Source organism: Argentina anserina, chromosome 1, assembly GCF_933775445.1.
Source record: "Argentina anserina chromosome 1, drPotAnse1.1, whole genome shotgun sequence".
Lineage (NCBI taxonomy): Eukaryota > Viridiplantae > Streptophyta > Magnoliopsida > Rosales > Rosaceae > Argentina > Argentina anserina.
Window position 1 is genome coordinate 12,331,197 of NC_065872.1, and position 17,663 is coordinate 12,348,859.

Sequence of the window (17,663 nt, forward strand, 5' to 3'; positions counted from 1 at the left end):
TCTTCAATCTCATCAACAGTACCAAGTATATTCATGTCATCAACGTAGACCGCAACGATGACGAATCTTGAATTTGTCTTTCGTATGAACACGCATGGGCATAGTTCATATTTCTTATAACCCCTTCTCACCAAGTATCGATGCAACCGATTGTACCACATTCTTTCGGATTGCTTTGACCCGTACAATGAACGACGTAATCTGACTGTATGAGCACTCCGTGGTCTGGAGGCACTTGATGGAGGTAAAGGTAGTCCCTCTGGAGCTTTCATGTATATCTCTGCGTCAAGATACCCGTAGAGATAAGCTGTGACCACATCCATAAGCTGCATGTTTAGTATTTCAGACACTACCAGACTAATAAGCTAGCGGGAGACTAATAAGGTAGCGGAAGGTAATGATGTCCATAACAGGAGAATAAGTCTATTCATAGTCAATACCATGTCGTTGTGAGAATCCTTGCGCCATGAGTCTTGCCTTATAATGCACGATCTCGTTCATCTCATTACGCTTACGAACGAAGACCCATTTATGTCCAACTGGTTTGACATCTCTTGGAGTCAATTCAACATTTCCGAAGACTTTTCTCTTCGCTAATGAGTCAAGTTCTGCCTGGATTGCTTCCTTCCACTTCAGCCAATCTACTATGCGTTCGCATTCAGCTACAGAGCGAGGTTCAACGTCGTCTTCAGATATGATCTCATGTGCGATGGAATAAGCGAAAACTTCATCAATGCATGTAGCGGCTCGGTTTCGGACCGACTGCTCACTTGTGTAGTTCACTGAGATTTCGTTGTTCTCTGGCATCAAAAAAGGTTCCATAGTGTCCCACAGTAACACTTGGGTTGATTCATGGACATAGTTGTAATCAGAGACAACTTCATACGATGGTGATTCATCGTTGATGATACGTTGTGCCTTGGTCATTCGCTTCTTTCTAGGCTTTGAATCCCTAGAGTTTATCGGTCTCCTCCTTTTCCTTTGAGCAGCCGAGGCCGAAGCTTCTCCTTGCCAGACCATCTCGGCATCGTTGCCACAAAGGGCGTCGGCAACACCGCGGCATACGGTGGTGCCGCCGCCGGCCTCCGTCCCACTGTCAGGGGCGGAGCCAACGTTGCTAGGTCCAAGAGCTTGTCTTCCACGCCCGTATTTCGGGACATCCAACCGTGCCAGTACATTTGCAGCGGGTATGTTTGATCTTGTCACTTTAGCAATATCTACAAAGCCGTCGGGCATCGAATTCGCGACTTTCTGGAGGTCGATAATGCGTTGCACTTCTAACTCGCTTTGAGCAGTGCGGGGATCATAATGAGACATAGTGGGGACACACCACATCAATTCCTGACGTTCATTTGGAATGATAACATTCCCATCTCCCCCTAACAACGGGAAGCATGTCTCATCAAAGTGACAATCTGCAAATCTTACAGTAAAGAGATCTCTGTTGGTTGGTTCTAAGTAGCGGACAATCATTGGGGAATTATAGCCAACATAGATACCTAATCGTCTCTGATGATCTATCTTAGTACGCAGTGGAGGCGTAATAGGCACATAGACGGCGCAACCAAAAATGCGTAACTGTGAAATATTGGGTTCATAACCAGTTACCATCTGGTACACACTAAACGCTTGGTTAGCCGCGGGTCTGAAATGAATAAGTGTCGTTACATGAAACATTGCATATCCCTACGCAGAGACCGGCAGGTTAGTACCCATAACCATTGCCCGAGCAACAAGCTGAATACGCTTGATGGTAGCCTCTGCTAGACCGTTCTGTGAATGAACATGAGAAACAGGATGTTCAACTTCGATCCCAATAGACATGTAGTAATCATCAAAAATTTTGGAGGTGAATTCTCCAGCATTATCCAAATGAATGGATTTGATAGGATAGTCGGGGTGGTGAGCCCGAAGTTTGATGATTTCAGTTAATAACTTAGCAAATGCAGCATTGCTTGTGGATGGCAAAGCGACAAATGACCAATGCGTCGATGCATCAACCAATACCATAAAATATCGAAAAGGTCCGCATTCTGGTTGAATAGGTCCACAAATGTCACATTGGATACGTTGTAAGAATGGAATGTTCTCGGTCGAAGATTTAGCAAAAGAATGACTTCCTTGAAATTTAGCAAGAGAACAAGCTTTGCAAAACGAGCGATGGGCATCAGAAATTACCATGGAGGCATTAGAAAGCACGGGAGGCATCACAAGATCCTGTGAAGGAGGGGATGCCGCCACCGACGGCATGAAAGCCGTGGAGCTGCCGAGAGAGGCTGGCTCGGCCACACCGTGCGGTGCACGGGTAGACACGGCCTCACCGTGTGGAGCACGGGTGAGGTGATCCTCCAGTCGCTTCCGGGACTTGAAAATGGATGACCATGTGAATTCTTAAGAATTCTAATCATCATATCACGTCCAGGGTGCCCGAAACGGGCATGCCAAAGCATATAAGAGTCTGAATCACAAAAGTTGCGTTCAACCGCATATGTTTCAAAGATGCGAATGGAAGTAAGATACAAACCATTCCCGAGACTATTCATCTTCTCTAAGACGCGGCACTGGCCTGCTTTCTCAAAGGTAACACAAAGATATTCCTCACCATTCTTAACATAAGTATCGAGGTGAAAACTATTGACACGTATGTCCTTAAAACTTAGCAAGGTGCGGGGAGACTTCGGCGCATAAAGAGCGTCTACGACGTTGAGAGTCATACCATTAGGCAACATGAAAGAAGCGGTGCCTCTTACTTGAATGATGGATTTCGAGCCAATCATTGTAGTCATCGAAGAAATAGAAAACACTAGATCCGTGAATAACTGCATGTGCGGTAGGACAGTGTGGGTGGTTCCGCAATCAGCTAGACATTCGATTTCGCCGCGGGACATCTACAAAATGACAATTAAGAGAGTCAGCGACACCAGAACAATTATATACAATACGCCATAGGATATTGTATGAAAGAGAATCGAAACAAAGTGCGATCACATGGAATGTATCACATGGCAATAGTACTACATTCTTCAACTAAAAAGTTAGAAAACACGGTATTGAAGCAGTGAAATACCAAACAGTAAACTAGGGTGGTAGAAACCATCCAAAAATGGTGTGGAAACACACACAAAGAATGTCGGTGAGTGTATATAACGGACTTGGAGAAAACCATAAAAATGAACCGGAAAACCATGTCAAAAGAACTCAAAACTGGGTCAAAATTTGGACCAGGAAAAAGTGGCAGCAAATATTTCTGGAAATATGCCAGAAAAATGACGAGAACCGACGAAACAATCGTCTAAAAAACTCACTGGAAACTGGCGGCACCGATTGCCGGAAAACCGACCGGCGGCATCCGAAGCTGGCCGGAGCTTCAGGTCCGACAGGGGACGCCGGCAGGAACCGGATGGTGGTGCCGAAAACATCGTAAAGTGGCTGGAAAGCGGCCAATACGCCGGAAAACGTTCCGGAAATGCCGGAACAGTAACCAGGTACGGCCCAGGGCCAAACGACGTCGTTTTTGACGTTCCGAGGTCCGTTTTTCAAATTTGAAGTTCCAAATTCACAATGTAATGTTATTGGGGTCCCATGTAACCCAAACGCGTCCAATTTAAAAACTACGTGAGTTGCACACGTTGATCATCATGCTAAGTGTAAGGAAAATAAAATTCTCAAAGAGATCGTCTTGTAAGCAAGAAAATGAGAAATTTTATTGAATGCCAATCTTTAATACATCACACATGAACTTCTAATTCCAAAATCAAAAGACTATTACAAAGTCAATGAAAATAACAATGGCGGTCGACCATAACAATACATGAATTCATAAAGCTGAGGAAGCTAAAACAACTAATCAAAGTCGGGAGTATCCATAGTAGCGATCGAAGGCTTAGCCTTAGAAGCAAGGGGCTCGGGCTTCATGGAGATGTGGTGAGTCTCGATCTCAGGGTCCTCATCCACATGATTCTATTCGGTTTGTAGAAACTTCTTGTAGGCGGAGTATGCCTTGATCATCTATTTGCTAGCGCGACAATCACGATTAAAGTGCTTGAATGAGCCACATTTGAAGCATGGAGACTTGCCATTACCGGAAGTGGAGGCATGAGGAGACGTATGGCCTCCTTGAGGTTTGGGACGGGGACGGCCTCCTACGGAGGGTGCGGCGCCGCCACCATCACGAGTCCAAGTTTGAACTTAGGCCGAGACCGGTCTTGTTGTCTCCCACCATGAGAGTTGTTGTTTTGGTGCTGGTATGGAGCGTTCCTTGATTGATTCTTTTGCTTAAGAGCTTTCCCATAGTTAGACTGTGGCGTTGAAATATTTTTAGTGCCAACAGGTCTATTGTTGTTGTTGAGAAGAATCTCATAATGTCTCTCCTTCTTAGCCAAGAGCGCCATTAAGTCGGCGAAAGACCGGATATTTCCTTCCTCTATATGAGTGCGGTATGTTTGAGCTTGAACCTCATAGTTTATTGGAAACGTGTCCAATGTCTTATTGAGAAGATCTAGGTCGGTCTTGATGACACCAACGGTGCCAAGGTCGGATTGCAGGCATAGCATATCTTGATTAAAGTCATCAACTCTCTTATAGTCCAATAGACAGATGTTATCCCATCTAACGGTCAATTTAGGGAGAAGCTTATCATGAACGTTGTTGTACCGCAAGCGTAATTTGTCCCATAATTTTTTAGGATCTTTTACGTTCAAGTATTGCCTCTTGAGAGTTGCATGGATGTGACGTCTCATGAAGATGAGAGTTTGAGTCTTAGCCATGGGTGGGAAATCAGCAGGAGGGTCGGGAAACATGCCTTCGATCCCTCGGCTCTTGAAAGTGAGCTCCATGTCGGAAACCCAGCGGTGATATTCATTTCCTTCTAGATCAAAAAGGCCAAATTCCGGTCGAGATGGCGATGACATCTACAAAAACGAATACGGAATCGATTAGATTCAAGTATAAAATGAATTAGAAGGGGTGACGTATATGGTCACAAGAAAAATCGATGCAGACGGCGATACTCATGATCGCACCCAAAACAATGGTGCACTCAGGCTACCACACGAAAATCGATTAACTTTCCTTTCAAAACAATCGTAACTCCCCCAGGACCGTCACACAGAAAACATCGACCAAGAGGGGAAACTCATCCCCCTATAGTCTCATCGGCGTTATAAGAAAGGCCGGAATAAAGACAAGAAGAAGGCTAATAGCGCTCGATATAATATATCTATACGTTCAAAAGCGGGAACGTTAATGAAAAATTTACCTTTAGAGGTTTGTAGAAGACGGGAGCAGCTTCTCTTGAGCGAAGACTTTGCTTGTGAAGTTCGCGTGTCTTACGTGAATATGAGGGGGGAGCAATTTTAAATGTTTTGATGCGGGGACTTACGGGGCAAAAAGATGTTTTAGGGTAGATGTTTTTGCGGAGCGAATGCGGAGGAGACCCTGCGGGGCTGCAGCAGCGGCGGCGAGCAGGAGCGGTGGGCAAGGGCTGCGCCGACGAGAAGATGCCGGAGGCCGGAGACTAAGGCGGCCGGCGGTGGAGAGAAAAAAAATTCTATGGCTCTAAAAGTTCAGGATTTTAGGGAAAAGTGTATGATAACGTGATGCAGGATAAAAGTTGTGTATTATTGAATGATATGGGGCCTATATATAGGCATTACAAAACCATAATCTCGTAGGATTCAGAGTACTAATCTATTACGGAGATACTAATTTATCTCCTAATAAGAAACCACAAAAGGGTAGAATAGTAATTCTCCCGAAACATTTATAATAATTTAGAACCATTATATTAACAAGGATATGATTGTCTTTTCATTTAAAATGATATTTTTATATAATTTTAATTATTGATGTGTCAATGTGATGTGGCATGCCACTTAAGATTGCGGCACCGGATTTGACGCCATATTATGGCGCCCTAGCACTCCTCAATTAATAATCATGCTATTAATTATTGGAAAATTTACAAAATTCTACCACATATCTGCAAAGTATGCAGATGATGAGTTTGTGAATGTGTGTAAATTAATTAAATTGAAATGAGCAAGAGATGTATTGAGAACTACATGAGAAATTGGAATTAATTATGATATGCAAGTCTGCACTACAATTAGCTAAATCTTTAGTTACGTACTTAGCATTCTTTGACCATTAATGAGGTTGTGTATGTAAAGAAAAGCTCACTTTAGATTACCTCGGTTGATTGTTTCTTTTGTCATATTAGATTTGAATTTTGTGCATGTACTTATATTGTATCGGAGAATACGTGAAATTACTCAATTTTCTATATGTATCATGAAGGATAACTCATTATGTGATACATTAACGTATCGGTCTTGAAAACACAGCTTATATATATGCCTTCCCCCTAAAAAACAAGAAATTGAGAAAAACTCGTACATGTAAACCTCAAATTTATGTTTTATTGCTCTTTGTTCCTATTAGATATTGCGAAACCTTGTCGATGTAGTGCTATAGTTAAGTTTTCAACCAATATCATTTGGGACCAATCCCCTTGATAGGCTGATCGACCAACACCTAGCTAGAATGTAACGTATTCACAAGTCTCTGTCAATGGGATTTTTTACGATTTTATTACCTTGGTGTTACTTCAAATACCACCCCAGAATCATAGTCACAATAAATCGATCAACCTACCACTTGAACAAGATCATGGGTTATTATACTCTCTACGTGAAGATCAGAGTAAAAAGTCAATACTTTTTCTGAAGAAACTAAGCTTCCATGCATGGCTCTTTTGTTCTTGCATTCGATGACAGCTACAGAACTCTCTAATTGAAGCTTTAGTCAGTTTAGTGGGGGGGACATGCATTTCCTGGGTTCACAACTTCACATGCCTAAAGGGATTCAAAAGGGCAATGCAACCAATTATAAGAATCAAGGCCACCACCCACTGTTTCATCCTTTTGTAAAAGTCATGTACACGGATAAGAAATGTTCGTTTCCTTAAAGGCTCGTGTATTAGATTAGAAGGGCTCACCTGCGTTACATCAATGTGCTTATGTTCGGATAGATTAAGCAAACTCGTTCGGTTTAGAAGTAGATTGACACAATGGTAGATTAGTTTCGTATCAAAAAAATGGTAGATTAGTTTGAGACGATTTCGTTTAGTAATGTATATAGAATGCAACTCGCAAGCAAGGTAAAAAGAACTTCCTTGAACCTTTCAAGGAAAAGGAAAAAAGTATGGGGTGAGGAGAGGCTCGAACTCTCGACCTCAGGATAACTCACTGTTTTAAGCTATGAGACCTACGCGCTAGCCAACTGCGCCACCACCCCGATGATGCTAATCTTAAGAAGATTATAAATATTCAAGTGAACTTACAATAAGCAGCACCTATGATGAATTATTCTACTGCTGTACTCTTCTAATTATTACAAATGAAATATAATTTTATTCATTTTCGTGTGTTATAACCATACTTTAATTACTGATTGCCAAAGCAAACCACAATGGTCGATCAGGAACAACAGAGAACAAAAACTTTATTTAAATTACATTAGAAAGTTTTATATATCCAAATAAAAAACTACATATGGATGTTACATATCCTTTTCATATTATATGAGCTATTCGGCATGAGATCATGTCTCTTTATAGTTGATAGTGTGAAAGATTCCTTGCTGTGTCAAACTACTGTACCTAAACTTGTCCCGGATATTACTTTCAAAAACAAAATATATTAGTATAAAGATCAAGAATATCGCTAATAATGTGGGATTCGTTGTAGGAGAATCATCTCATATTCATACTTGGTGTATTTTGTCCTAATTAGTATAGCCTAGTTTAATAATGAATGTTATCTATTCTCTGATTCATCAGGATCTTTATTGTAATGTATATATATAAGGCTCTAGGCTATTAATAAAATCACAGTTATTTCTCTCAAATTCATTATATTATTTCACATTATCAGCAAGTAGTTCTATCCATGAAAACCATAGGCCTAGAATCCAAAAAAAAAAACCTAAAGCCCTATATTTTGTTTCCGACCGGCTACACCTTCTCCTACCACCGTCGGCCTCCTCCCTACCCCCTGTCTGGCCACTGCCTCTCGGTGGTCCAACCCCCTTTTGCCGCCGCACCAAGTTGAAGACAAAGCTTCAAGATTGTTGCCGAGTTAAGGAAATGAAAAAAAAAAAATATATATATATATATATATATATATATATATATAAGATTTTTGCAATTCAAGGTAAATTTATAAATTAAAGTTCATTCTTCAATGAAATTTACTTTGATGAGATTTTTGTCTTGCATCGAGGACTTTCAAACTCCCTTTTCTTGTCAACCTGATTCTCCTGCTTCTCGGGTGATACACATGGATATGACTCCCCTTGTATCGAGTTTTAGGAGTGGCTGGGAGTGCCGCTGTTACCATTCGTAGCCGTTGGTATAGCTACATATGAAAAAAAGGGAAGAACAATAAATAAATAAAAAATTCGATCGTGGTAGTCATAGCTGCAAATTTGCATCGATTTGATCCGTACAATTGTTCTGAAAATAGTTTTATTAAATCAAACTTGTTTCGTTAAATTGAAACTTACATCTTCAATTCTTTTTTTTGTAGATGTCTGAAAATACACGAACAAAGTTTGACATCCTAGATTCTCATGGAACTGAGTATCTACGATGGGTGTCCGACGTGCAAATCACGTTCGTCGGAAAGAAGTTTAGTGCTGCCATCAACCCTCCAAAAGAAAAAGAGGACCAAGCGTCCGATGAGGTGAAAGCCCATGCCTGTATGTTTCTCAGGCGCCATATGGACAAGGTACTCAACAAACAGTGCCTCAAGTATACAGATCCGAGTGTTCTTTGGGAAGCTCTCAAAGAACAGTTTAATTATGTGCATGACGCACGGTTGCCAACCCTTTTGGCGGAATGGAGATATGTTCGTCTACTGGATATTGCCAAGGTTCATGATTACCATCAGGCGATGTTAAATCTCCAGGCAGACTTAAATATGTGTGGCAAGGAGAAAACTGATGATGGCATGATCGAGAAGACCTTAGAGACTTTCCCAGAATTTGCGAGTGAAATACCTCACCAATATCGCCTTGATTATGAGGCCAAAAGAATCAAGAGTTTTGCAAATTTGATGAACCTTCTCAAGAAGAATGAATGCCATCATGAGATCATTCTCAACAACAACAACCTAAGACCTGCAGGGACGAAAAGAGTTCTGGAATCTCATCAGGCAAGCAAGGGAAAAAGTTGTAAAGAAAAATCAAGGGATCGATCTGCACCGTATCAAACTGGAGGAAACAGAGGGCCTCGTCACAACATGACTTGGACTAGGGATGGCGCCGTCGCCGACCCCCCTAACCCTCAAGGCCGTGGTGCCTCGCCGGCCATTCTATATAAATGTCCCCCAAAATCCGACAACTCGGCCAAGGTTCCAAATCTGAACTTTCCATGCTACAAGTGCGGTTCAACTAAGCACTTTCATAAGCAATGTCGTGCTCCTAAGGCGATTTTTCGCGCTCACAAGAAGTGCAAGCAATACTTGTCCAATGAAAGCAACTATGTTGAAGATGTGGCGTTGCCTGATGCTAATGCTACCATCAAGCTCAAAGTTGAAGACTTTCAGACAAATGAGAAAGAGAAAGCCGGTCCTGGGGCTCTTTTCACTCTTGATTTTGAATAAGATCTATGTCGATTAATTGTCGTTATATCGCTTATTTTATGTAAGCCTTTAAGTTTGATTTGTAATGGCAGTATCGCCTTAATACAACTTTTTCAAGTCAAGTGTTTATTTTTCAAAAACAATATTGATGTACGATTATTTTGGCAATTAATAAAAATTTTGTTTTTGGTTATTTTTTATAAGAATGTATACAAGTGTTACTTTGTCTTCCTTAAAGCATGTGTGGTTTGGTATCTATAAACAGAAGGATTCATATAACTAAATTCCACCGGTTTTTTGTGATGATTGAGAATTAATAGTTTGACAATTGAACTAACACATGAAACTTAGGAGTGGTAAACTATAACAGGTTCGCGAGCGACAGTCTTGAAATTCACCAAGATGTTCCGTCCGCCGCGCGGTTTACCCGTGCAAGACGTTTACTACTTTTCGACCCAGCACGGCACCTCTGTACAGAAGTCAAGTGTTGCTTGTTAAAAGGCACTTGGGGAACAACAACAACAACATCAGCAACAAGTGGCCTCAAGTACTTGTAGAAGCAGCAGTGTTTATGTAAAAACATTTATGATGCAAATTCTGATAGGTCCCCTATTATAGAAAGAAAATCACAAGAGTTCCAATTGGTACAATACAAGTGTATATGAAACCAAAAAAACAATACCAATATTGTGACTTTTCTTAAACCATGCTTATGTTTTATTTTATAAATTTCCAAATCCCAAAAGTCATACGACAACATATATAATGTAATTAGACCACAACATAATATGAGATAAACATTTTATCAAGACTTGATAGATATTCCAAGCAACATCTCAGTTCTCATGCCCATAACTAGTGGTAGGTGGAATTGCTGCATATTGTCTGTCCAGAGCCTCAATGAGCTTGTTGGCAATGGCACTTGCATACAAAAAAGACCCTTCATATATCTGCAAGTACATAAAAAAAAACAAAGCAACCCATAATCAAAACAATGCATGAAGAAATGGTCAGCAGAAATGACCCAACTAAAACAAATCCATGAGATAGAGTAAGCACCAACCTTGGCGTTCAACAAAAAGCTGTATGAATTCCCAATGTGTCCCCCAGCGGCATGATGGAGTTCAAGCTGCAACTCATCAAGAACCTTGGACACAGACAGCAAGAGATTGATTTTCTTCCTCTGGACCAGTTTGATGGTAACTTCATCCTCGATGATCCAGACATCAACTTCAGTGTCTTTGGACTTCCTTTGAAGCCATGAGCTCCTCAGAGACCCATTGTAGTAGGAGTGGTCATTGTCATGATCACCAAGGGGCTTCACATTACAGCTCTCATCATCATCTCCAGGACCTTGCTCAGTCTTCTGCCTCTTGCTCCTCTCTATCCCACGCCTTTTCTTCCCCACCAACAGTTTCAGCTCGCTCACAGTCCTCTTCAGCTCCTGTATGTAATCAATTGCATCTCCAACTATAGACGCTCTATCAGACTGCTCCAATCAATTGTTTCCCCAGTTCCCCAAACATTAAGCACAATTGTTAGCATTATACCATAGACAAACAGTTACAATGAAACTATTGATGCTCTAATTCATTCCCAAGCCAAACGTTTTGCTTGGGAATTATAAGGATTATTTCCAAATGTGTCCATCTACTTCACTCTTTGCTACAATTGCTCCCCAGAAACAAAATATTAAGCAAAATGAGATTCAACAGTGTCTCAAAATTCGCATTGTGAGACAATCATCCAAAACGGTACCCGACTAAAACTGCAAAATAAGTGATGGAAGTGGATCATAGTATAAAACTATAAATATCTGCATAGTTTTATGAACATGATCAAAACTTGACATCAAATATTTGTAGTGATTGAGATAATCAGTTAAAAGGGTAGCTTGCACCAATCTCCCCAGACATACATTAAGCAAAAGAACAATTTACAATGCCAAAAGAAAGACAAAGCTGTTGGAATGGAGTACGTTTTTTATCCATGAAAGCAATCCGATTCTTAGATTGAGAACAGTACCTTGGTTGGATTCGGAACAAATTCCTGCAAAGCTTTATACTGCTCATTGACCTTGACTCTCCTTTCGCGCTCAGTAAACTTGATCCCTTTATTCCCACCTCTTCCTCTCCCTCTTCCAAATGGCTTCACCTCTTTAGAGAACTCCAGTACCCCATTCTCAAACAACTGCTTACTACCATGCTCTACCTCATCCCCACCATTACTAAACAAACTTGACTCATTCCTGGACCCACCCAAGTTGTACCCATGTGGCAGGGACTGCAGCAGCTCCCTGAACAGAGGCGGCTGCGGCTGCGGAGGCAGCTGATTCGGGTGAAACATTGGGTCATACATGACCATAGAGGCTGCCGCCACAGATGGAGTCTCGAGCAGGGCCTCATACCCAAAAGACTCTGGGAAACAGCCTCCCGGGCTCTTCGGGTTGGTGAAGGTAATGGAGGAGTGTGGGAGCACAGAAGAGGAGGGCAAGTGGAGATGGCTGAGCTGCTCAGGTGGGGGAAATTGTTGTTGCATTTCATTATTTGTGGCTTGGCGGGTCTCAAAGGGATTAACCAAATGAAAGTTTCTGGTATTGCTTTGGTCCATCTCATTCTGAAGCTGATCAGTTTCCATGGCGGTGTTGTGGTAGTAAATAGAGAGCTCTTCTTCCATGGAGAGCCTGCTCGGGTTTTCTTCAGGAGCAAAGGTGGTGGTGTTGTGGAAGTGGTTGTGGTTGTGGACAACAACTTCTGGGGCTGATTCTGACATGGGGTCAATATTAGTATTATTGGGATCAAAGTTGCGGCAGGCACCTGCAGCACTACTGTTTAAGTACATTTTTGGCCTTATGGAGTGATTGGAGTCCATGGATGTTGTACTCTTATACTTGTTGATTTGTCTGTCTGCTACAAAAAACCTAAAGAGATTAAGCGTAAAGGGAATGGAAACAAAAGCAGCTGGAAGAGAGTTCAGGTCTAAAAAGGTTATGCATGACTTCTTTGCTGGCCAAAACGAAGGGCCGCCGGCTAAGGGGCTTGTAAAAAAAGAACTGACCTTTCGACGAAATTAGCTAGAGCTTAAGAATCAGAGGAGGGAGGTCTGCTTGGTTGGTTCACAAAATAAACGAGCAGAGAGAGAGAGAGAGGGATGGTCAAGAGAGCACAGTTGGGAGTTTGTTTCTGAGATTCCCATCACTGGGGTCCACTCAGAGAGAGAGAGACTGAGAATTGGTTAAAGAGAGGCAGAGCTGGCTGGGAGTTTGTTACTCATCAGTGGGGCCCACTCAAAATCTCTTCGCACAGAAACTCTTGATTCTGTTCCTGGCCCTCCCCAAGGAGTTTGCACTTTCCTCCCTTCATTTTTCATAATTCCATTTCTGTATCTACTTAGTTCTTGGGTTTTACCAGGGGTGGGCGTGGGTCAGCCTGGCTTAGTGTTAGACCCAAACCGAGTTTGACGCGAAATTACCGGTGGAGCTAAAAACTGCGACCTCAGAAATGAAGTTTAACTTTTAATGCGGATTTTTAAGGGAAAACTACGGTTGAAGGAAATTTCTCAGACAAAGCTCTTTTTACTTCTGAGTCAATTCCCCAATTATTTTTGGATTTCAATACTACTCTACTTGTTTGTTCATAGGTTTTCTATTATATACCCCTTCGGCAGAGTAAATATAACAAATTGCAGATTTCTCCCTAACCTTTTCTGTAACCAACAATTTTAAGTTTTTAACTCTCTTATTCTTAAAAATCTATTCTTATTCTAAATGTCTACATATTCAGCATGACTTAGTGGTCCATTTACTACAAAAATAGTGTGTATATGTGTATATATATACACACACATATATATTAGCCAAGGTTCTAAAAATCCCCGCCTAGGCGCTAGACGGTCACACACCGCCCAATTATGTCCTAGTCCCCGGAGCTAGGAGGGAAGTTGAAAGTCGGCATACTAATCCACTGAATCGACTGACTAGTCCGCCTAATCGACCGACTAGGCCGTTTAATCGGTGCCTAGGCTGCTTAAGTTTGAATTTTTTCAGGCATACGCTTGGAAAAATCAAATTCACAAGTGCTTTTGAATTTATAAAATCACATTGTCCCATTGTTGTGGAACATTTTATCTATATTTTGAGTATTTTCACTATATTTGAACATTATAATACCAATTATATTTTTGTTTTATATAAATATATGTATTCATACCAATTATCTATATTCCTCCGACTAGTCCTCAACTTTCCATCCGACTAGTGCCTAGCGGTTTTTAGAACCTTGATATTAGCCAAATAATAGGGAAATAGAAGACATAAGGAAAGCTAGCAAGTGCCTTGCTACTCTTACTGCAGCACCAGGGCAAAAGACCAAAAAGAAATGAAGTGATGTGGACATGTGGTCATGGCTAAATTGATTATTACTAACCTGGATGATATTGATCCACAGCAATGCCAGCAAGCTTCAAACAAAGGTCTTGCCTAATGTATCAAGATATACATTAATACATGTAAGTTCCATAACAACAACAAGAGACATGACAAAAAAAAACATAACAAAGGAAAAATAAAATAAAACAAACAAATATAAAAGTATCATCTATAGATTTGACAGCATCAAGCTAGATGCTGGTCCCAGGAAGTGACACTTTAGCTTGATGAATAGAACGTACCTGTAGTGTATGTAAAAGCACCCAGATACCAGCTAAGCCATGACGATCTCTCATATGTTCTTGCTGCTGTACAGTTCCTTTAATAGCCTCTGAGCATCACCCTTCTTTCCTGGTTTAGTAAAGGTAGAACTGATAGATAAAAGAGTACTGCCACCTCGAACATACCCTTTCTCATTCATCTCGGTTAATAATCTCTTTGCCTCAGCTCGGTATGATTTTCGCAACTTCTTCTCCACCTCTGGCTGCTTTGAAAGGTTACACCAGCCAGAGATTAGTATGATGTACGGTGAAGAATTAGGACAGGCACCCCTTGCCTGCATCTCACTCACTCCCTAGCTTGGCTCATCTTTCCCACCTTAGCAAAATCACTAATATGCACATTGTAGGTGCCAGTATTGGGATCAAAACCTCTGTTTACCATTACACAATAACGTCTTATGGCTTCCTTCTTATTTCCAATCTAACCATAGCCGGAAACCAATATATTATATGTGGAAGCATTAGGAAGAAAGCCTCTATTCTTCATTTCACTAAATAATTCATCTGCCTTTGTCATCAAACCAGCACCTGAAAGGACGCTTAAAAGAATATTGTACGTTTCAATATTTGGAGAAACTCCCTCAGCCAGCATCTTTGAGTGTGTAGCAAAAGCCCTTTTCAGGTGGCCGCTTATACCATATCCACGTATAAGGGCATTGTAAGTAACAGTATCTGCTAACAGTCCTCTCCCCATCATCTCTTCTAATACTGAAGTGGCCTTCCTGGTCATTCCTAGCCTACATAAGACAATAATGAGATTACTATAAACATCATTATTGAGGTCAAGCCCCATACCTATCAAGCTTCTGATGCATTTCCATAATTGTATCAGCTCTTCTACTCTTTGAAGAATCATCAAGCATAAGCCTATGAGTAACTGAGGTAGGGAGAGAACCCATAGCCACCATTTTATTTAACAAATCCATTGCTTTCTCCATCTTATCCTTTTTACAAAGCCCACCAATCAGAATGTTACAAGTGAATGAATCCAAAATTAACCCCTGACCCTTCATCTCATTCCAGAGTTCAAAAGCATTATCAGGGTCACCCCCTCTGCATGACGCAATAATGAGGGTATTATACGCGACACAGTCAGGAGCCACTCCCAATTCTCTCATTCCAGTATAGACAGATTTTACTTCATATTTCCCAAGCCGCAACAGCATTTATCAAGACATTGTATGAAACAACATCAAACCCCATATCTTTTTCTGCCATTTCTTGAAATAAATTAAGAGCAATTGACTCTTTTCCAACTTTAAAGAAGCCATCCATCAGAAGTTGTATTTAATATTAATCCCTCAGCTTCTTCCATTCTTCCGCACTTTTTCATGTTGCTCACAAAGCATCAAATATGAAACTGTTGTCCACCAATCCTCTAATTTTCATTTCATTATAAAGATCAAGGGCAAGGTCTTGTTTACCTGCCTTAAATACCCATCAATTAGTATTGCATACACAAAAACATTTGGCAACACAATTTTCTCCACCATCTTCCTCAATAAACCAAGAGCGTCACCAATCATTCCTTCCTACATGTAACCCTTTATGAGAGAAGAACAAGTGATAATATTCGGGAAAACATGTTTATCTCCATTTCTCTGAGCACTGCTTTAGCACTACCCATGTGTCCTGAATTGCAATACCCATTTATCAAAGCAGAGTAAGTGATACAGTTTGGAACTAAGCTGAGCTTTGAAATTGTTTGAAACAGGTCTTTCGCCTCATCGACTTTTCCAGCCCGAAAGAGCCCGGCCATTAAAGCAGTACAATTTACTAAATCAAAAACCAGGCCACGAACCACCATTTGACTTTCAAGGGTAAGGGCTTCCCTGGGAGAGCCTGCCTTAAACAAAAAGTCCACAAGGGTAGTGTATGAGACATTACTAGGATATACACCCATTTTCTCTATCTCCCTTAAGAGCACTTTGGCTTCTGAGAGCCTCCCATGCTTGCAAAGACCGTATATAATGGAGCTATAAGTAACGATATCGATATCCGGGAAAATGCCATTCATAACCATTTCCTCATACAGGGAAAGAGCCTCTTCAAGTCCTTGCTGCTTACTGTAAGAACTAATGAGAGTGGTTACTGGTTAGAGTTATAACATTTGGCGTAAGATTCATACTGCCAGTCCCAGAGTCATTAACCTGAGATCCCAAAATGTTATGTACAGTACTCTTGGCCTTTTCAAATTCCCCCACATTACAAAATCCATGGACAAGAGTATTATAAGTAACATTATCAGGAGCAAGACCATCCCTCTCCATTCTTTCAATCAACTCAAGCGCACGACTAAGTAGCTCAGCTTTGCAATATCCAGCAATCAAGGTATTAAAACCTACAACATCCGGAGTAATTCCACCGCTGACAAAATTATCCATAACCCAGTCTGCATACTCTACTAAGCCAGCCCGGCAAAACCCACTAACTAGTAAATTGCTGGTACAAGAATCTTTGATTATAGCCCTCCGCATCATTTGAGACAACAACCCAAAAGCTTGTTAAAGGCATCCATGTTGGGAGAATCCCCAAATGAGAGTATTATACGAAACAGTATCAACAATTTGATTATTTCTTAACAAATGCAGTGCCAAGCTCAAGTTCCCAACTTTACAGAGAGAATGAATCAATATGTTTCGGGTGAAAACAGTAGGCACAACCCCACAGGAGAGCATCTCAGAGTAAAGAAGGGATACCTGAGAAGCCAAACCAGAGACATTGAAATGATGAAGAAGCCGGTTCCAGAGAGGCAGACCAGGAACGAGGCCATGACTCCGCATAGAGAAGAAGGCCTCAGAAGCATTGGAGAATCTGTCGCAGGCCAAGTAGAGGTGTATGAGGGTGCAAAAGAATGATGCATAGAGGTGAGTCTTGGATGGTGGGATGTGGCAGTATTGGTAACAAAGATTGGGCTTGCCAGATGAGTAGAATGAGGAGGAACTCAAAGATCGAGCTAGGCAAAGGAAACTACTCTTGGCATGCTTCTTCATCTAGTTAAAAACATCATCAAGTTGTCTGTATCAGATTACATTATATACACATATATATCACATAGATAATCACAATGTAATGACTTTCATCTTTTTCTAAGAAGCTATAAAATGCATTGCAAATTTCCAAACTTTTGTGTTGGTTTCTAGCAACTGAAGCAAGAGAAATCATTTCAAAAGTCATGACATAAACTAAACTAAACTTGTGGAAAAGAAATTCTAATTGGAAACCAAGTAGATTGAAGTCTTGCAAGTTTTTGGAATTATAAGCACTGTTCTTAAGAGAAACAAAAACAAACCCAAGACACTTGATAGCCCA

The 17,663-nt window shown here is 41.0% G+C and overlaps 2 protein-coding genes, 1 non-coding gene and 1 pseudogene across 3 annotated transcripts; 1 reads left to right on the forward strand and 3 right to left on the reverse strand.

Moving 5' to 3' along the window:
* Window positions 1–7,204: 7,204 nt before the first annotated feature.
* On the reverse strand, window positions 7,205–7,296 carry TRNAM-CAU (transfer RNA methionine (anticodon CAU)). The gene is given in 2 exon segments: window positions 7,205–7,241; window positions 7,259–7,296. It is a non-coding gene; the product is annotated as a tRNA-Met (tRNA).
* Window positions 7,297–8,588: 1,292 nt separating this feature from the next.
* On the forward strand, window positions 8,589–9,665 carry LOC126801980 (uncharacterized). Its single transcript, XM_050529490.1, has one exon. It carries the CDS (start codon window positions 8,589–8,591, stop codon window positions 9,663–9,665), a length of 1,077 nt encoding a protein of 358 aa, XP_050385447.1.
* Window positions 9,666–10,432: 767 nt separating this feature from the next.
* On the reverse strand, window positions 10,433–12,649 carry LOC126805103 (transcription factor bHLH91-like). The gene is made up of 3 exons (XM_050532206.1): window positions 11,670–12,649; window positions 10,708–11,133; window positions 10,433–10,594 (listed from the first exon to the last, which is right to left on the reverse strand). The coding sequence occupies exons 1-3, from the start codon at window positions 12,513–12,515 to the stop codon at window positions 10,481–10,483; spliced, it is 1,386 nt and encodes a 461-aa protein (XP_050388163.1). The 5' UTR covers window positions 12,516–12,649; the 3' UTR covers window positions 10,433–10,480.
* A 1,422-nt stretch (window positions 12,650–14,071) lies between these two features.
* LOC126805092 (pentatricopeptide repeat-containing protein At5g14770, mitochondrial-like) lies at window positions 14,072–17,383 on the reverse strand (annotated as a pseudogene).
* Window positions 17,384–17,663: the final 280 nt, after the last annotated feature.

Coding starts and splice junctions, on each gene's coding strand:
- LOC126801980 (XM_050529490.1), top strand. CDS start 8,589: ATGTCTGAAAATACACGAACAAAGTTTGACATCCTAGATTCTCATGGA.
- LOC126805103 (XM_050532206.1), bottom strand. CDS start 12,515: ATGGACTCCAATCACTCCATAAGGCCAAAAATGTACTTAAACAGTAGT. Junction 11,134..11,669: donor TTGTTCCGAATCCAACCAAG/GTACTGTTCTCA, acceptor TGATTGGAGCAG/TCTGATAGAGCGTCTATAGT. Junction 10,595..10,707: donor GCTTTTTGTTGAACGCCAAG/GTTGGTGCTTAC, acceptor ATGTACTTGCAG/ATATATGAAGGGTCTTTTTT.